The sequence below is a fragment of the Microtus oregoni genome, unplaced genomic scaffold, assembly GCF_018167655.1.
Source record: "Microtus oregoni isolate MIOR12 unplaced genomic scaffold, Mior012 000019F_ref0000042, whole genome shotgun sequence".
In the NCBI taxonomy this organism is placed as follows: Eukaryota; Metazoa; Chordata; class Mammalia; order Rodentia; family Cricetidae; genus Microtus; species Microtus oregoni.
In genome coordinates, this window is record NW_024543078.1 from 21,893,601 (window position 1) to 21,914,621 (window position 21,021).

The 21,021-nt window shown below is 43.3% G+C and overlaps 1 protein-coding gene across 3 annotated transcripts in view; it reads left to right on the plus strand.

The window, feature by feature from the left end:
* Aftph (aftiphilin) overlaps nt 1-13,797 on the plus strand; it is a 67,014-nt gene extending 53,217 nt beyond the window's left edge. For 2 of the 3 annotated variants that reach the window (XM_041669000.1, XM_041669001.1), the window contains 4 exons: nt 1,005-1,065; nt 2,539-2,619; nt 6,726-6,849; nt 12,701-13,797. In XM_041669000.1, coding sequence (XP_041524934.1) covers nt 1,005-1,065; nt 2,539-2,619; nt 6,726-6,849; nt 12,701-12,848 — 414 coding nt within the window. In that variant the 3' untranslated portion in view covers nt 12,849-13,797. The remainder of the gene's footprint in view (nt 1-1,004; nt 1,066-2,538; nt 2,620-6,725; nt 6,850-12,700) is intronic. The other variant, XM_041669002.1, reaches the window with a different exon arrangement.
* The last annotated feature ends 7,224 nt before the right edge of the window (nt 13,798-21,021 follow it).

Genomic DNA, 21,021 nt, shown 5'->3' on the forward strand with positions numbered 1-21,021 from the left:
GCTGTGCAGGACAAAGACAGGAAGGTCCTGGGGCCTGCTGACTGGCAGCCTAGCCCCAGGTTTGCTGAGGGACCCTGTCTCAAAGGAGTAAGATAGAGTGTGAAGCAGGATGTCCAGTGTCTTCCTCTCCCCCCCCCCCCAACTCACACACAAATTCTTTCTCTCTCACACACACACATACTCCCCCCCCTCCACACACACACACACACTTAAATATCTGGAAATCAACACTTTAAAAATGTACATCCTAGCCAGGCATAGTGATGCACACCTTTAATCCCAGCACTCAGAGGCAGAAACAAATTGATCTCCTGAGTTTGAGGCCAGCCTGGTCTACACAATGAGTGAGTCCCAGGACAGCCAGGACCTTGTCTCAAAAACAAGCAAAAAAGTATACATCCCACTTACTAGGAATCAGGAAACTTGTAAAGAACTAGAGATTCTGGAATCTGTTCCTTCTCGTTTTATGTATCCTGAAACCAGCGAAGTTAGTATAGATCATATGTAACTAGTTACCATCTTCAACAATCCAAATTCACTTTCGGTTTAGTTCCTTCTCTGTTATGTTGCACCTTATCTGCTAGTGTTACATGGCTAGTTTTTAAAATTAATGTAGTCACTAAAAAAATTAAAAATATGTGTGTTTTAAATCCTTTTCTTGAAATCTAACAGTTTAAAACACAACTTGAGAAAGATTAAAATAGAATCGCAGAATCAGTCCATAAGTTTGTTTGAAAATTTAAAGATACTCCATTTGTTGGATGTAAATTTTATAATGTCAATAAGTATACTGTTTATCAATTCTGCAATTTCAGATTGTGTTAATATTTGCAAATAACCTGAAATTGTATACTATCCAAATTTTGTCTATAGGTACATTGTTGCCTAATGATCTTGCTATATTTTGGGGATTTTGCTTTAAGGATTCTTTACGTTGCTACTACCTGTACTGATTAATTTTAATTTTTTGTTTGTTTGTTTGTTTTTATTGTTTTCAACTCTAGGAGTCTCTACCACCCGTCCAGTTTGACTGGAGTAGCAGTGGCCTTACTAACCCTTTAGATGGTACGTCTCTCCGTAGAGCCTCTAGCACCAGAGCTAGAGTTAAGAAAGCTACACAGTTCAGACAGACTTCTCTCTGCTGATTTCCTTTTTTGTTTGAACATAACTTCTTACTCTTATCTTTGGAAATTCAGGCTTTCTTTCTAAATAGTAATTGCTCAAGATACCAGCCATTACTATTATCAACAATATTAATGCCCAAGTATTGGTAGTAATAGCAAGGTAAAGTTTTAATTCCTTTATCTTAAGTCAAAATTAAATAGTTTAAATGATATTTTAGCTAGAACCAATTTATTTGAATGTTTTATAGCATTACTTTGTGAAATTTTCTTGGGTACAAAGTCTTGTGATTAGAGGTTGCTTCAAAGCATAAAGCACAATTATTCACTTAACCAAAAACTGCGCAGATAGATCCATATTTATTGATATAATGTAGTTTTCGGATTCAGTAGCATTTTATAGAGTACTTAAATGCAAATGGACGATGAATGATTTTCATGATTCTTTTTAAATAACTTATCTCCAAATACTAACAGAAGTCAGTGGTTCTTCTTACAACTTTAAAACTCTGAGCAGGGAGTACCTTACACAAGTGCTGTAGGGTCTTTAACACACAGTGCTAGTTTCAGAGCCCGTGCTAGGGGTTTTCAGTGGACCCTGAGTTATAATTGCTTCCTAAGCCGTTTGAGCCATTGTCTAGAATATCTGTTACCATCTTCTCAGTGGCATTTACCATCCCATTGCCTGAGACACTGCTGCCCGCTTTTCCTTGTAGCTTAGGCTCCTAGGGCACCTGGAAACCATCAATTGAATGTCCTGCTGAAGGAAAGCCTGGATGCACCTTTTGCTACTATTGTCTGGTGTCTTCAGTCAAATCATCATGCTTTTTATTAACAACTTCTTTAAAAATGTATACTATTTGTGATTACTGTTGCAGAGTTAAAGGGGAACAGTACAGCTTGCACATCAGGGTAGGGCAGTTACACCGTCCATATTACTTAAAATATGTTAAAGTATTGATTCATGTCCTGAAGCTCACAACTTTGTCATTGTTTTTTAAAAAGCATTAGAAACCAGAAATTGTTCATAGAAACTAACATGAAAGATTGGGCATGTAGTGATTTAATGTTGGGTTAAGATTAAGTATTGTTTCCCTTTAACTAGTCTGCTTTCCCTGGTCTTTCTGATACCTTTCAGTTTTGGTTAAAAGAACTGACTTCTAGCTAAAACCTAACAAAGTGTTAACATTCTTTACATTGTACATGAGAAAATGTACATTGAGTTAAATTGTTACTTTAGTTATGAAAACCTAATACTGTACACGTTGTTTTAATGTTGATTTTTTAAAATGTGTAATGACTACTAATTATAACCTGCATGTTCAAGTGTGTGTCTTACCCCTTTTTACACATAACCCCTCCTCCCTTGGCTTCCCTTCTGTGTGGCTGCCTACCAACACGGTCACTGAATTCCAAGCTAGTGGAGGTTCCACTCTTCTGAACCTTGATTTCTTTGGGCCCGTGGATGACAGTAGCTCTAGCAGCAGCACAATCCCAGGTCAGCAGAGTGTTTAAGCACAGTTCTGGTTACTTACTAAAGCATGACCACACTTGACTTTCCTATAAACAAGGAAACAGCTAGATGTTGGCTCTCTTGCACTTTTCCTTCCCCGTCCCACTTTCCAATGCCTGACTGTAAGAAACAACTTACACGGGATACATTTTAAAGAAAACTTTCTCATTTTCAGAGTTGGCAGTGGTTTCCACAGTAATACAGCCCTACTGGCTTTAGACAACTAAGGATATTTTGTTTTTCACCTCTCTAAGTGGAAAATATATTTATATGCTTATTTTGAAAGCATATTCTATAAAGCCATTTGAAAGTAACACTAGTTTAGAAAGAGAAGAATGTTTCAGTACACAAAGATGGCTTCATATTATAGTGTCTATAATAATGTAAATTTTACAAATTCTAGCATTTTAATTAGTTCTTATTAGTGCTGCTAAATATATAATTGAATCCAAAATGTTGGAATCTAGCATGTCCCACATCAAAAAAATGACTGTTTTTATGTAGCTCTTAAATAGAAAGCATACTGTTAGTTTCCATAGAGCAATAAAAATGTTAACAAAAGTTAATAGAAGAAAGTAATTGCTATGAACCTAACCCTAAAAGTTAACTCACTATACCTGTTAATGTTCAGCCCTGCAGTTCATTAACTAAAAGACTAATGTACTTTGTTGTTTTCTAACCAAATAAAAGATGGAAATTATAATGGCATTTTAATGTTTACATTTTATTGAATATGATTTTAATGAGTCCCTGCCATCCCAAGTTGTGATCTGGTAATCATTGATCATCAGACAGCTACTGGGGTTCTGTTCAGATGCTAACTTCTGGAATGCATATTGAGAATTCCCTTCTGTACCTACTAGTGGCCAGTTTTGTAGCTAGTTCCTGAGAATTGGGGGTATTTTGTTTGGGGTGAGTCTGTTAGGTAACCCAGCCACCACTTCAGTGGTTTCCCAGCCGTGGTGGTATAGGAAGGAGAACAACAGAGTCAGCTAAGGGCAAGCCTGGACCCAGGATGCCATCTCTCATAGCCAGCTGCAGAAACCTGCCCCTGCCGCAGGAAAGCCATAGATCCTAGAGTAGAATGACAAGATCTCTCAAGTCTAGCTACTAGTTTTCAAAATCCTTGTAAGTATATGAAAAAGTCTGTAATCCGGTTTTGCTACTTACTTAAATTTGATATTTTACAACTTAAAGTTCTACCAAGTATATCTGATTTATAGAACAGCCTGGGGGAGCTAGAATTGTCTGACAACTCATAATACTTACTGAAGGTAAAGGAGGAGCTGAGAATTATCCAGATCCTCTCAGCTGAGTTTGGTTGCAATCCACATTATAATTAAAATGGGGCCACTTTCTCTTTGAGGTGCCTAAAACTTGGTTTAGATATTAAATCTGCTTATATTTTAAACTCATTTTGAACGCATTAATAGGAACACCAGTAACCTGATTGCTTAAAGAAGTGCAGAGATTTCCTGATACCTGGGCTCAGGACACAGCTCTAAGTGTGAACTGTTTAATGCTGCGGTGGACGTGAGCACAGCATGGTCCAATGCAGTCTCTACCCCTGTTAAAACTTTACAATTCTCAATTTTCATCAGTATGCTCTAGCTGTGGACAAATTGGATTACAATAAATTTGCTTTGGCTTTTTATTGTTATTGGGTTTTATTAAAACTCCCCTCAAGCTCCAAGTATCATGCCTTCCTTAGTGCTCCATCTTAACACTTGTTTTTCCTTTTCAACTTGTTTATGGGAAAGTCATTTTATCTTAGCTTGCTGTTAATTATCTTGTGTGTGATTCTTAGGAGGCTGGCATAGACCTTGGATGGCTACTTAATTGTGTGATTAAGCTGTGCCTCATTAAAGTTCTGTTTAAAAAAACTTCCATTAAAAATTCTCTCTAGTTTTTAGTAGATAATTGCCTTGTTTCTAAAAATGTTAACTGGTTGTTACAGCTCTCAGTCATTGTTTGGTTTGGGGGCAGTTTATGGAGGGGAAGAATGCTTTGGGGGCCTAGAAAGGTGATTTTTTTCTAGTCATGGTCAACACTATTGCTTTCAGTCTACACTTTACTCTGACAGCTGAGTGTCCAGTTTTATAAACCCACCTGAGATTTTGGCACTTCCCTGTTGCCAGTCAGAATGCGGGTGTTCTGTACCATATAGAGATCTAGAAGCTAACTTTTAGCTGTGGAAGAGGGAACAGTCTGGGCTCACTTGGTCTTTATACAGACAGCTACAGTTTTAAACATCTTAACTTTGGCCTGTATGCATATTGTAGAAAAAGTTAGGAAGTCTGTCTCAAAAGTGTATGTATGTGAATGGGCTGTTAAGCACTTGGGAGTCAGCATGCACCTTCTCTGGCCTTTCTCCCTTGGTGGGCTTGGTAGCCGTGGAAGCAGCTGTTCCTTTATTCCTGTAGACATCTGAAATCTACACTGCTACCTGCTCATCTGCAGGGTGGGTTCAGAAAGGAAAAAGCTTGTTCATACACTTAGATTTTTGTCTAATCTTGTAGGCTTTTCTTAAAAAATAAAATGAAGCCAAGTACAGCCACGTACGTACATCTGTAGTCCTAGCTGAGGCAGGAGGATCACCTGAACTGAGTTCAAGGCCAGTCTGAGCAATATTAAAGTGTCCTATCTCAATGAAAAAAGAGAAAGAAAACATTGGAGAAGCTATCAAACATTTTTTGTAAACTGATGCTTAACTATAGCCCCAACTTGGCTTCTCTTGTGCTGTTCCAGCTCGATATTTAAGGGAGACTGCACGCATACAAGTGAGCTGGAAATAAGAGAGCTCCACTCACCTCTCTGGAGTGTGCTGCCCTCCCCACCTCTTACCTGAAGTACATCAGCATATTTCTAGTAATAACTTGATGTTCTGAGTAATCGCTCACACCTTTAGTCATAGTTAAGATAACAAGTCATTTCTACAGTGGAGACTTTATATTATTCTCCCAAGTCTCTGACATGGAAGAAAATCCTGGAGTTAAAAAAAAAAATAGATAAGATGGGATTAGATCAAAATTCAAAATGAGGTTCATTGACTGATTTAAAAATTGGGAATGTTGAGCTCAAGAGGTGGCTCAGTGGTCAAGAGCACTGGCTGCTCTTCCAGAGGCCCTGGGTTCGATTCCCAGCACCTACATAGAATCTCACAACTGTCTGTAACTCTAGTTCCAAAGGATCCAAACACCTTTTCACAGACATACAGCCAGGCAAAACATCAACACACATAAAATAAAAAATGTTTTAAAAAGTTGAGAATGTTGGAGGTCAGATGTGGTACCTCATGCCTATAACCCAACACTCAGGAAGCTCAGGCAGGATAATTGTCATTCATGAGTCAAAGCCAGTGTGGGTTGTAGAGTAAGAACCCATCTCAAAAAATCAAAGATAGAAGTTGAGATTATCATGGCATGCTTATTCTATTTATAAACACTGAGGCTGTGTCAGAAATGAATGTAAGATGGAGTGATAGATTCCTGAAGCATTTGAGAGGCATCAGCTACATACAGCATTAATTCCAAAATGGAATTGTTATGTTCCTTCTACAGATACTTCAGAGCCTACTGTTTAATTAAAAATAATAAATAAACATGGGGTTAATAATTTCAGTAGTTAGGAGCACTGGCTGTCGTTGGAAAGGACCTAGGTTCTGTTCCCAACACCTACATGGTGGCTCACAACTATCTCACTCAAGTTCCAGGAGCTCCTGCGTCCCCTTCTGTCTCTTCAGGCATGCATGTGATGTGTGTACATAATTAAGACAAACACACATAAAATGAAAAAGGAAACCCAGATAGCTCAAGCAGGTAAAGGTGCTTGCTGCCCAGGCCTGGTGACCTGAGTTCAATCTCCAGAAACCATGTGAGGGTGGAAACCGAGAGCCAGCTGCACAAAGTTAGCTGGCACCCACCCACTGTGGCACACACAGTAATGACTGTCACATTCACTAGAGTAGTATGTGATCTGACAGTGAGTGCTTATGCAGACTCAGTTGTGGCTAGGTATTGCTGTTGCATTTGGATTGTGGCTCACTGTAACCGTGCAGCTTGCCCTCACTCACTATCGTTCTGTGCTGTAAGGTGTGGATCCAGAGTTGTATGAATTAACAACTGCTAAGCTGGAGACCTCCACCTCAAGCCTCAAAGTGACTGATGCATTTGCGAAGCTCATGTCTACGGTGGAGAAGACGAGCACATCGACCAGGTAAGGCACTCTAACTCTGCCCTGACTTTGGGTCCTGGTGTAAGCAGCCACAAGCAAAGCATGCCAGCGGCAGTGTTTGTGTTACATGTGTTAAAGCCGGGAGATGGCGAAGCCTAGGAAACATCATGAAATTAACATTCCATGACAAACTTTATTGGAGATTAACAGACCACGTTTCTCTTTGCCACACTCCTCCATAGAAAACAATTCTGGTAAAGTATAAGATGCTGGTGCCACTGAGGAATGCCCCCCGTCCCTTCATATTTGTGGAGAAAAGCATTTTTCCAGACCGGTGTCAGACAGGCTACCAGGTTTACTTTGAAGCTAAAACAGTAAAGATAAGACCTTTTTATTTTCAGAACATTTTCTATTGTACACCCTAACTTGAGGCTTTGTACACTCCTTTTTTTTTTTGAAAAGATTTATTTATTTATTTATTCCTTCCATATGTGCTTGCAGGCCAGAAGAGGGCACCAGATCTCATTATAGATGGCTATGAGCCACCATGTGGGTGCCGGGAATTGAACTCAGGACCTCTGGGAGAGCAGCCAGTGCTCTTAGCCACTGAGCCATCTCTCCAGCCCTTTGTACACTCCTTTCCCAAACTTATGGAGAGCCTCTTTAGGGACAGTTTCCTCCTGGTATTAGAACTGTCACTTGAACCTTGTATTTAGAGTTTAACACAGTTAAGCAATCCTTGCCTTGACACACTAGGCATCAGATAAGCCAGTTCCTAGTAGAAGGGAGTTGTTCCTGGCAGGACATCAGTAGTGCCAGGGCAGGCACTGATTGGTTAGATTCTCCATTTCCCAGACAACCGTCAGGCTGCATTTCCTAGAGGGATGTTTGTGTGTCAGTTGCCCACTTTGGGAGAAGTTTAGAAATTCCGATTGGATAACACATGCCACTTAGATTTGTCTTTTAAAGTTAATTCTTTCATAAGAAACATCTATTTCTTCATTTTTTTATAATTTTTTAAAAAAAAATCTTAGCTTAAGTGATTGCAGTCTCTTTTTGTTTGTTTTTGAAGCAGGGTCTCTGTGTAGCTTTGGCTGTCCTGAAACTTGTTATAGGAACCAGGCTGGCCTTGAACGTAGAACCCTCTGCATCTGTCTCCCCAGTGCTGGGGTCAAAGCTATGCACCACCACCGCCGCTGCCACCACCACCCCCTGACTTAGATGACCGCAGTGTCTGCTGAGCTTTATTCTCTGTGGGTGTCTTCTCAACAGATAGTAACTGGTTTGAAAAGCTGCCGTTACTGCTTTTATGACTGTAGATGCCTTTAACCTTCCCAGGAAATAGATTTGGAGCACATAGGTCCTTTTATCCACAGGTTCACTTCATTGCTGTAATGGCCCTGCAGTGTCTTTGCCTTTAAATGAACCTTCTGTTAATGTCGTCTGTTGTGGGATCCCTCCCTGTTTCTGAGCCAGCCCTACTGCTTCCTTACCTTTCCCCTGCACCACCTAGAGAACTTCCCGGCTGCGACAGTTCATCCTCTGTGCCAGTAGGAGGAGCTCTACCCACATCGTTAGCTGTGCTCCTCACTGTATTTATTGCCCAACCTCTTTTACTACTAAAGGTCTCCCTCATTTTCTGAACGAAAAGAAGAAACTAAAATTGTAGCACACATCTAGGAGGCAAGTTGTAGCAGCCAAAGAGATTCTCTTAATAATTACCTGACCTTTCTGTTAGTGAGGTCCTGGAGAACAAGCCCAGGGCCTGGCATACTCTAGGTTCTTACCACTGGGCTGTTTTCTCAGATTCACTTTGACATGTAAATGAAATATATTGAAAACAAGCTGCCAACTTTGGATTTCATTTTGAAGAATGTTTTGTTCTTGGAAAACAGTGAGAAAAAATATCCACATCTTAGTACTTAAAATTATAAAGTATCACCAGAGGAGTTTGGGGGTTTTGTTTTTATTTTTGTTTTTGCAGGGGTGAGAGCTGTTTTCTTGTGTTTGTTTGTGTCAATGCTGAGATCAAACTGAAAGCCTCTGCATGCTAGGCAAATGTTTAAAAGCAGCGTCAGCCCCGGACTTCCAATAACAGTTTTTAGTTGTACTTAGAAAAGACAGGCAAGTGTGAGATTTCAAAAGGCTCTTTCAATACCTTCATCTTTAGGATTTATTTCTTTTTCTTTGTAAGTAAAGGTTAGCAAAAGCAACTTGGCTCTTATTACATAAAAAGGTTAAATGAAAGAGCTTTATGAGAGCCATAAGATAAGAAAGGGTTAAAATAGGTGTAGTGTCAAAGCCTATAATTTGAGCACTCAGAAAAGCTGAGGCAGGAGCATCATAAACTTGAGACCAGCCTCGGCTACAAAGAGAATTCTGTCTCTAAGAGCAAAGAAACTGTAGTTGAGATAGAGAAGGACATTTAACATGGAACGTGTCTCTTTTCCATGTTTCAACTGATGGGCAGACAACTGTGGTCAGTTCTCTCCTTGTGGTTCCAGGATTGAACTCAGGTCATCAGGGTCCTTGACTGACTGAGCCCTTTTGTAGGCTGACATTATTTCCTAAGAGCCTTTGAATATTGAGGGAACATGATGGGTCTTTCTTCCCATGGACTGTAATTTCTCACTTCACTTCTTGTTTATTGTGGCGGGTGTTTTGATGTACTTTGTTTGACCAGGCCAGTTTGTCTCTCCTTAAGCAACCTGGTAGCCGCACTGGAGGGGCCACCACCTGATGTCAGACTTTGTGCAAACCAAATTGGCATAGCACAGGACAGGCTTGTGCCGCTGCGTCTGGCTATGGCAGGGGCGTTGTTCCCAGGCGAGCACTGCACCCTGGTCTGCATCGCCAGCGCTTGTGTGTTGTCTTTAGAGAAACCCAAGCTCTTAGTTTGAAGATGGTTCCATCTTCTTGCTCAACTGTCCTGTTATGGAGAAAGGTTATTTTCTAATTTAAATTTCTAGTTTAAATTAGTGCATAGCCAGCTATGCACTATAGTAGCTACAGAGAGGCCACTAACTGACATGTGTACAAGCCAAAGCACTAGTGGCTGACAGGAATGCTTTGGGGTTCTCAGTTTTGGATTTTGTTGATAAAATCTTTCTCTTTCTTTCCTGTGTGTAAATTTACTAGTTTTTAGTGGGCTCACAAAGCTTTGCAACTGACATCATTAAATTAACCCAGAAAATGTTTATTACTTTAAGCCTAAAATCTCCTGTATACATTTGCTTCTAATTCAGTACTCCTCACCCCTCCTAGGTGCCAGATTACAGATGTGCACACCACACAGGACTTTGCGGCTATGGTGACTGGTTAACACAGGGGCTCATGTTGCCCTCTGGCCTTGAACACCTGATCTCTTAGCATTCGCCTCTAGAGTGCTAGGATGTAATGTTTTGTGTTCCCATCAGTAGCAGGAGTTTCCAGTTTCTCCACATTCTCTCCAAGCTTGTCTGACTTTTGCAGCTATGCCAGTGGGTACGAAGTTGTCGTCATTGTAATTTGCATTTCCCTGGTAGCAGAGCTACTGAGCATCTTCTGATGTGCTTATTAGCATTCATGCCACTGCCTCCAAGGATGCTGCTTCAGATTCTTTCCGTTTCCAGTCAGACCATTTGTAAGCTGTCCTTGTAGGCTACAAATACCAGACCTTGGGGTTGGAGAGATGGGTCAGTGGCTAACAGCCCTGGCTGCTCTTTCAGCAGACCCAGGTTCAGTTCCCAGCACCCACATGGCAGATCACATCTGTCTGTAATTCCAGTTTCAGGACTTCCAACACCCTCAAACAGACACACATGCAGGCAGAACACTGATACATATAAAATAAAAATCAATATATTATATTTAAAAATACCATCTTTCTCAGATACATATTTTTCAAATATTTGCTATTCTGTTATCTTTTCAGTTTTTATACCATGTATTGACACTCAAAAAAATTGGGTTTTATCAAAATCAAACTTTTATTTTGTTATTTGTGCTTTAGGTTGAATGATTGACTGATTCAAAATCAGGAGAATTTTACACCTAAGAGTTTATAGTTCCACCCTTGTATGTGGGTCTTTAATGCATCTCAGTTTGGGGTTTGGTTAGTGCTTTTTGTTTGCTTTGAAACAGGGTTTCTCTGTGTAGCCTAGGCTGTCCTGGGACTTGCTTTGTAGACCAGGCTGGCCTCGAACTCAGATCTGCCTGCTTCTGACTACTGAATGTTAGGATTAAAGGCGTGTGCCGCCACACCCGACTCTCTAATGCATTATTAATTCATTTTCATGTAGTGGAAGGTGGGAGAGGTCTATATTCTGTTCCTGCCGCCCTGCCCTGCATAGGGATATCTGGTTACCCTATTGAAAGGTCTCATCATGTCCGTATTTGGGGGGAGTGAATTGATCATAGGCCATGTTGGCCTGCCATTTGTGTGTGATCATTAACAAAGGTATATCTCAGCTAAAAGATGGAAAGCCATATAATTGTTCCCAAATTCTCAAGCATGTGCTGTGTATATTTTAATAAGAATAGTTCACACAAATAACTGCAAATCTTAAACATTGTAGGAACTTTTAAATTCAGTTTCCTATTGCCTCTGAAATCCTTTGGTCAAACCTAGCCCAGTTGTCAAAGTTGTGTCCTGGTGAAAAACTCCCTTGTCCTCCCGACCCGCCTGTGCTCCACAAATGGGGAAATTGGCAGGACCACTTCTACTTCCTGGTGTTTTCTGAAGTAGTGTCCACTAGTTCTTTATTTCCCCAATCTTCTATAAACTGGAAATTATATCCAGAGGCTCGCAAATACAGGGTAATAAACATTTGTCTAGACTACGTCCAAGATCTCCCAGCACGTTGAAAATATCTGACACCCTGCTGACTGGATGGCTATGGGCTGACCATATTAGTGATGCTAAGACCCAGCCTAGGAAACAAGACACTTGTTTGACTTTGAAGTGATGCAGTTGTCTTCTACTTCCTCAAGCATCTGATGATGTGTTACCATTAAGTGCGATCTAAATGTAAATTTTAATTTTTTTAAATGTAGGATAGCCATTATATATAGAATAAAGTAGGACTGGGTTGAATATTGATTCATCTGCTGATATGATTACCATAAAAGAAAGAACTGGGCTTTCTCTAGACAATTTCAAATGATCTTTGGTCTGAAATTGATCTGTGTACAAATATAATCTGTGTGACTATAATAATCCTTTCAGCATATTTCACAGCCTGGATGGTTTGGATGGCACTGTGCACTGGTTGGGCACGTGTGATGCCCACTGGGCACTTTCTTCCGCTTGCCCAGTAGTTCACCAGGAATTCTTGGGCACCTGTGATATGCTTCAGGCTACTTACTTGTTACAGTGAGGGAGAGGTGGTTAAATAGACATTATCCACAAGGCCAGAGTCCTGGAAGGTTTACAGATTGCCTCGCCTGGTTCCTGCCTGCACCCAGTTCTCATGCTGCCGCCTGCATCCCAGCTTGGCTGAAGGCTCTCTTGGAATTCCCCATTAGGTTAAGAAAGCCTGAGGTTAAGTGACTTACCAGGCCTTGCACCACACCTTTCATGTTGAGGTAATTTTGGTAGTTTTGCAGCAAGCAGGGGAAATCCAGATGGGCGGACTGTTAGCAAGGCTTTAGTACTCTACTTGCGCTTAGTAATGTTTGAAGACTGGCTGGGTAGGTGCTTCCGGCCTTAACTAAAGCTTTGAGCCCATACACATGTGCATAGCGATGTCTGTATCCGATTATGCATGATTTCATGGACAACAAAAAGTCACATATATTGTTCTTCATTCAGCAACTAGCAGAGGAAAAGCCAATCAGATGCCCAGGACCGTTGACTGCAAACCTTGAGATGGAATTCCCATTAACACATTTGTCTTTTCTCATTGGCTGATAGGAAACCAAAAAGAGAGGAACACCTAAGTGAAGAAGCTGTGAAGGTGATCGCCAGCCTTCCGGACTTAACCTTCATGCATGCCAAGGTGTTGATGTTCCCAGCCACACTGACACCTTCCACAAGCTCCCAGGAACAAGCAGAAGGATAGCTGGTTGAACTGGACAGTTTCAAATACTTTTTCCTTTCCTCTATCCCTTCCCTACCATCAAAAACATATCTGCTGTAATTTAAAAATGAATAAATACATTCAAGTTCAGCTGATTTGTTGGTAAGCCACACTAGAAAGGTATACATAGTAATGTATATTTATTTACATACTGAAGTCCTAAATTTATATTAGAAAAAAATGTAAATAATTGGGGATGAACATTTTTGAAGATTTATTCTTTTGTGTTGCTGGGGTGTATACATTTATGTCTTTGTGAAATACACTGGTGGTGTCCTTCTTAAAAAAAAAAAAAAAAACTTTTGAAATAAAAAAAAAAAATTAAAACCTCAAATCTCCACTGTCTGAAATCCCCTTCGGTCTCTTCTCACTGCACTGGCCGCTCTTCCTTTCCTCCTGGATGCGCTGTCACTCTCCCGTCACAAAGCTCAGATCCTGTCCGATTTTCAGTTTGGTCTGTGATGGGTTGTGTCAGGCCTGGCTTTTGTTAACTTTGCTGGGCTCTGTTTTAGTCTTTTCAGTCTTGCAGAGGTCATCACTGCTCTCTGATTGTAGGGTATGGATCACTGTCAGAATTGGATTGGAGGCTTGACCGAGATTGTGCCTGTTTTAATTAGTTTGATTTGGAGAAGGACCAAATGATATGAATGTCTTAAAATGAAATTTGTTAGGAATCTTTCTGTTCTATCATACCATTATTTTTTGAAGATTTTGCACAATGTAAAATGACATAATCATAGATTGCTATGGTTTAGGCTGTATATACAGTTAAAAAAAAAACTATGGGTTTTAAATGTTTGGGGAAATTCCTATGGAAAAAAGAGAGCCATGTAGAGGAGCCTCTAACAAGGTCAATGTGCATGCCCAAGGCTTTTGAGATTTCAGTGTGTAAATTTCCTTTTAGCTTACACAATAATAAAATAATTTAAAAGAAATTTAGCCTTTTGTCTTTGTATTTAACATCTCAGGGAAAAATGTAATCCATTTGAATGTGAGGTTTTATTCAGAATTAATGACTTTTGTTCCAAATGAAGTGATTTGGTAGGACTTCTACCTGGTTAAAATCAGGTAGAATCAGAATCTGGTCTCTTAGAATTGAATTGTGAGGCTGGAGAGATGGCTCAGGGTCAAGAGCACTTGTTCTTATAGAAGACCTGTGGTGGTTCACAACCACCCATAACTTCAGTTCCAGGGGATCCGACCCTTCTGACATTGGAGGACACCAGGCATAATTAGGTTAGCAGACATCCATGCAGGCAAAACATTCATACACAGAAAATGAAATAAATTAGGCTAACAAGCTCTAGGGGCAACTAGCCCAGTTCACACAGTGACAAGAGTTTGTCTCAGACGAGGTTTCAGAAGGGCAACCTCAAGGTTTTCTGCATGACACACGTGTCCCCCCAGCACACACATACCAATAGGATCGGTTCTTTTTAACAGCTGATCTGTCATATGTACAACATGAGCTGTAAAAGAAATCCCCATGATTCATGGTAGCATGATTTCAGAATATTGAGATAAATAAGAACTTACAGGGCTGTGCAGTGGTGGCGCACGCCTTTAATCCCAGCACTTGGGAGGCAGAGGCAGGCAGAGATCTTTGAGTTTGAGGCCAGCCTGGTCTACAGAGAGTTCCAGGACAGCCAGGGCTACACAGAGAAACCCTGTCTCGGGGGGAAAATTTATAGGGAGCCTCTCCCCAAAAATGTTTGTGTCATATTAGGTTGAGCAGAAAATGACTAAGAAAGTGGGGGTCCTAGAGAGACGGCACAATGGTAAGAACAACTGTTGCTCTTGCAGAGGCCAGGGTTTGCTTCCCGGCAGCCACAAACATCTGAGACTCCGGATCCAGGGGATCCAGTACCCTGTTCGGACCTCTGGCACCAAGCACACGAGTTGCACATATATACCTAAGTCTAAGACAAAAGTAGTTTTAGAATATTGTCGTTAGATGGCATTTGCCAGAGAATAAGCTGTCAGCCACTGGCAGCCTACAGTGTCCACTAGAATGTTCTAGTGGAAGGCGGGACACCACTGACAACCTCCTGTCGGGAAAGTATTGCCTAGAGTCTCAGACACTTCAAGTCTCTGATATTCCAGGCATAAAATAAGGAATTGAGGCTACTGTACAGCACTGTCCTCCCAGCTAGCCAACATGTCCACGAGTTCTGCTGCATCTACTTACTTTCTTCACAGATGGGCTTGCTAACTGTTGACCCCTCTACAGAACGGAGGATGTGGAGTCATGGGACCCATGCCTGAGGACCCAGACAGCTGCACGTGGTCTCTGGGTCTTGAGAAGGGGTTATAGTGTGTAGTTTGAGGAAGACTGGGAGAGTGGGCTCTAGCTACACAGCCCTGAGGAAGCCACCCCCCCCCCATGGGGTGAAGATATTCTGGTGCTCCTGTCAGTAGCCCCTCATCCCTGCCCTGCAAGTGTGCCTGATAAACTTACTAGGTGTGGGGGAGGAGGGAAGAGATCTGATGACTCAAGTCATTGGGACTTCACAGGGAGCAGGTGTATATTGCATGGTCTCCTCAGCCAGAATGAAAATGCTCATGGCAGGAGTGTGATGGCTGTTCTAGTTGTAGACTTGACTACATATAGAATTAACTAAAACCCAAAGATGGCTGGGCACACCTATGAGGAATGTTTGCTAAATTAAATCATTTTGAAGTAGGAAGATCACTTCTAATCTAGATCTTTGAAGTAGGAAGATGCGCCTTTTTTTTTTCTGGTCAAAAAAGGTTGCTGAAATTTTATTTTACAATTTACAAATGCCCAAATCTCTGGATTTTTGTCCTTTGATATTCATTTAGTACTTCCAAGTTTAAACAAGTGATAATGGCTCTGTGGACCTGGTAATTGCTTCTTTCTGATACTCCGCCAGGAGTTAATTTACATACTTAATTATTAAGTCTATTTTAAGGGGGCTTTGGTGTAATGTAAGTTAACTGAATGCTAGCAATAAGGAAGATATGCCTTTAATCCAGATCTTTTGAGGTGGGAAGCTTCTAATCTGGGTCACGCCTTCTGCTACAAACCTACATAAAGATGAAGAAGAAGGCAGCTTTGTTCTAGCCTTTCGCCCTCACCGCCAGAGCAAGTTTACTCCTTCACTGGCGGCAGAGCCTACTTCTTCGGGGTCCCGGCATATGCTAAAGCAGCTGAGACATCCAGCCTGTGCACTGAACAGCTACTGGAGTTTTGGACCCTCCAATCATAGACAGCCATTGTTGGGTTAGCTGGATCACAGCCTGTCAGTCATTCTAATAAATCCCCTTTCTATAGAGAGCGCTTCATTCTATAAACTCTGCTACTGTAGAGCCCTAACTAATAGAAAGGACTAAGGCATCAAGACTATGGGGTATAGCTCAGCAATTGAGCGTGTTTCACACGCTTAATGTCCTGAATTTGACCCAAGCACATATGCTTGTCGACCCCAAACCCCCACACACAGAAAACTGAGGTAGAAGCAACCTTAGGGAGTCTGGGCTTTTAGGGCTGAAAGATAAGCTACTCTGCTCCCCCAAACTCCCAACGGCATCAGAGCCAGGACACACATGCAGCTGGGTTGTCTTGCTATAACACACCCTAGGCTAATACCAGGGCCAAGTGGCTACAGAAAACCCTGTTCAATAAAAGCACTCTATTGCTGTAAAATACTAAGGGCCAGGGATGAGTCAGTTCTCATAGCTTCAACTGAAGAAACTGAAGCATAAATAAGGAAGCTGACTTGTGTACAACATCACAACTATATCCAGAGGCAGGACCCAAACCCAGCTTGGCTTATACCTTCCTGTGTGTTCCTCAGAAGGAACAGCCTGTGTGGTTTGAACATGTGCAGGGACACCACTGGGGTCACCACTGGGCTCACGACCCGAGGGAACCCACACATACTCGCTTTGTCACCAGAACCACCCTGCTGTTCTGAGCTGTCCCCTTGTGTTGTTGATAAACCTAATCCAGTTTCCCCACATACCTGAAGGTCACTATCATGTTCCTCTTTCACTGGGTCTTCCCCTGAACACAGACTTCTCTAAATGTCAGTGTGTCCCCCAGGCTAGACCAGGTATCACCTCACCACTGATGTGGGCTTCGTGTTGATTCTGTTTCAGACACTTAGACTATCCTAAAATTCTATCCTTAGTCACGATAAATCTGCCTCTTTAACCCATGTTTCTGAGTAGCTTCCCCTCCCCCCTCAGCAACTACCATCAAATCAGACTATCATCTTATATCACTGAGTTTTTAAAAACCTAAAAGCAGTTTTTACATGTATCATTTTCCAACCCTACTATGTCTATTTTAGGCACTGTTTCTGACACCCACTGCCCCAAATGGTCATTGGACCCCATTGTAACAGACTCTTCCCTCCTTCCCCAGCCTTGTCCTCCACTGACTGATAAACGTCCTTCATGATCCAGATGGCCAGAATGAACACTGACCAGTAGGAACCACTACAAATGCCTGCACGGGGTACCAGGCAGGCTCAAGCACTATGGCTCCTCAACCAAGTACACAGTGTTCTTCTTGGCTACAGAATACCACAGGCAAAGCCATCATAAGCATTTACTCTATGTGCCTCAGGAGGTGCTAAGTCTAGGATGAAATTGCCAGGTATGGCAGCACACGGCTGTAATGCCAGCACTCGGGAGGCTGAGGCAGGAGAGTCAGGAGTTGAAAGGCAAGTTTGGGCTACAGAGAGAGATTTGAAAGGATAAAATGGTATCCGTTCAGGCCCAAGGAGAACGGATAATCCATGTCATCTGTGGCACACAGTAATTTTTATCATTTATTCGGGTCAGTATTCTGTCACTACCGATGAAGATAAAGATAAAGGTAGAAGAACACAGATAACTGTCTCCCGAACAGTAGTAAGCCAAAATGTCATCCTCCCTTCCAGAGAGCTAAAGCCGTCCTTGCCATGTGTGTCATGTTTCCGTTAGCCACCATCTCAGTTACCTTAAACTCTGAGTGACTGCATGACCTGTGTGACCTTAACTCCTGTTCTCCCTCCCTCCCTGCTCCTCACATCCCGCCCCGGAGCCTCAGCCCTCTCCCATCTCCATCTCAGAGGGTCAGTGACACAGACCACCACAGACCAAAAGGGCCAAGGCGAGAGAATAAGGCGAGCGCCTCAGAACCGGCACTCCAGTCTTTAACTTGAGTCTCTTCCCACCCTAGGTTCCCCAAGCACAAAGCTCCCAACAGATCGGACCTGGTGTGCGGGCTGCAGTTCCAGCTTTCAACAGGCAGAGGAGAGAAGATTCCAACTTTGATGCCAACCTGACTAACACAGCGAGATCCTGATTCAAAACATCAAATGAGAGAAGGCGAGGAGGAGAAGGAAGGGGGGGGACCAGTCCCAGTGTGCTGGGTGGAGCCTTCTGGCCTCTCCTTGGGCTGCAGGTCTCTTCTGCCCCTGGCCAGCCCCACTGGAGGTCCAGGGCTCCAGCTTTAGCCCATGTACCTTGAATGAATCCTTACAGGCCCCGTGTTCACTGCCCTTGCTGGGCCCTCTCTCCGAGAGTCTACAGCCCAACGTTCACTCTTGTCCTGGTCCCCCTCCTCACCCTTCAGCCTGTGGCTCTAACATCCTATCAATCACACCTCTTACACAGCCACCTCCTCCTCCAGGCCCACTCATCTCTCCTGACTACTGTTTCACCTCCAGGTGACAATCTTTGTCTGTCTTCCTCCCGATCTAATCTTACACTGTGCTGACAGAATGTTCTTGACCAACAGCAAGTCCTTCCTGAAGCCTCCTGAATGCAACCTTACCACATTGCTAAGGTCTGGGTTCTGCCTCTTCTCTACACTGTGGGCTCTTCCCTGGCTACCAAATGCCCCAGCAGCTGGCTAAAAAAACCACCCTCTTACCCAGGAGAACATGTCCTCCTTAATTAGCCAGCATCATCTCCTCTGGAAACCTTTCTGCCACCTACACTGAACAGAACTGGCCCTTCTAACATCCCCAGGTTGTTTGTAAACCCTCTAGCCGCATAACAATTAAAACAGTTATATTAATTAAAGGTTGGTTGTATGATGAAATACACTCCACCACCACCACGACCACCACACCCTGCCAGCTCATATTTGAGCATGTGGTTCCCAGCTGGCAGTGCTAACTTGGAAGGTTCTGGAAACTCTGGAAGGCGTGAGTAGTGGAGTCACTAAGGACAGACCTTCCTTTGAACATTATATCCTGGTCCCTCCCTCTCTGCTTCCTGGTCCACAGTGATTTGAATAGCTGTTAGCACATGCTCCCTCAGCAACAAACACCACCCCATCTTCTCCACCACAATGAACCTCAAACCAAAAGAAATCTTTCCTCACTTAGGTTGCTTCTGTTTGGTTCTGTCACATGGACCCAAAAGCCAACTAATAGAACACTACCCAGCAAAGGATAGCCCCTTTCTATAACACCAAGAGCACTGCCCAGCGAAGGATAGCCCCGTTCTATGATAACACCAAGAGGCACTTAGTGTACTTGCTGGTAAGGACACCAAGACAGGAGATGTCTACACCTTCCCCTCAAGGCCACTGAGCCAGGGAGCAAAGTCCTCCTCCCAGGACAAGACGACCACCGAGCCTGACACTCACACTGTCAGCCACCTCACTTCCCGCCACCTCACCTCCTGGTCAGCCATGTGCTATTCTCGCTGGTCTTTGCTCCTTGAGAACAAGGTCTGCCAGGTCTGTCCTTGGGCTCTGCATGACGCCGAGCACACCTGCTCTTTCTAGAAACTGCTCTGTCTGCCTGCAAATAATGTAAGCCCGACCTCCAGCTTTGTCTGCAATCACCCCCCACACCCCCAGTTCAGTCACCAGGCTCTCAGACAGCAACCCCAAGTCCGGGAGGCTTCAATGTTGCTGCTGTGGGTTGGTTTGGTTGAACTTCACCCCTGGCTTGTGTGAACTGGAGAGCACTGGATCGGGTGGGAGATTGCAGCCACTCCTGGCATAGTCTCAGAGCCCCCACCATCACTCTCTGCTTATAAACGCACACAACTCGCGTTGGTGTGGTGGCACAGACCTACAAGGGCAGCACTGGGTGGGGTGGGAGATGGCTGAGACAGGAGGATCTCAAATTCTCGGCTAACCTGGGCTACACAGTGAGAGCTTGTCCCCAAAATGGCAAAAAACAAACACAAAGAACCCGGATGTGTTGGCTGGTTTTACACCCACGTGACATGACATAAACTCGAGTCGTTGGGAAGACAGAACCTCAGCTGAGGAAATGCCCTCGGGACTAGATTTACTTGCGGCTTGTGGGGCATTTTCTTGATTGATGATCAATGTGAGAGGGGCCCAGCTCACTGTGGATGGTGCCACCCCGTAGGCTGGTGGTCCTGGTACCATAAGAAAGCAGGCTGAGCAAGCCATGAGGAACAAGCCGGTAAGCAGCACTCGCCCATGGCCTCTGCATCAGTTCCTGCCTTGATTTCCCCTACCCCGACCTAAGTGATGGATTGTGATGGAGAACTGAGATAAACCCTTTCCTCCCAAGGTTGCTTTTGCTTTAGGGTTAGGGTCATGGTGCTTTATCTCAGCAATAGAGACACCAGCTCTGCAGAAGAGACCTAGGTACCATGCTTACAAGAAATCAGTAAGGACACTTTAGTCCCTGACCAGGCCATGCACGGCTCACAGTGCTCAGGTGACCAGTTCTTGGATCCCCCAACGTTTGAGATTGCTGAAGGAAGGCATCCATAGATGTGATAACAGCCGTTAAGCTCTAGCTGGCACAAGATGTGTGCTCGAAGGCTAACGGCACAGACTGCTGAAATCTGCCTGGCCAGCCGCTGGCTAGCAGCACTTACTAAGAGAGGATTTCCTCCTGTGTTGGTGATAGCAATAGCCACGCAAGCAGGGTTGGGATTGCCCCTGATTGTGAGCTTCTGAGAATGACCCTAGGATCCCAAATCCAGCAAGATCCTACCAGAGTCGCCCCCAGGAGACTGCACCATCTACTGGCCCTTTTCCTGCCACCCCTATTTTTAATCTGGCTCACAGCGAAGGCCCTAGCCTTCCCCCGTCCTCCAACTCCTCTCCCATCTATGCCTCTCTTCCTCTTCCCCTGGTTCCATGCAGCATTGGTTGGAGCAGGGGAGACAGGGGTGTTGCTGGGCTCTTCATTCACAGTGC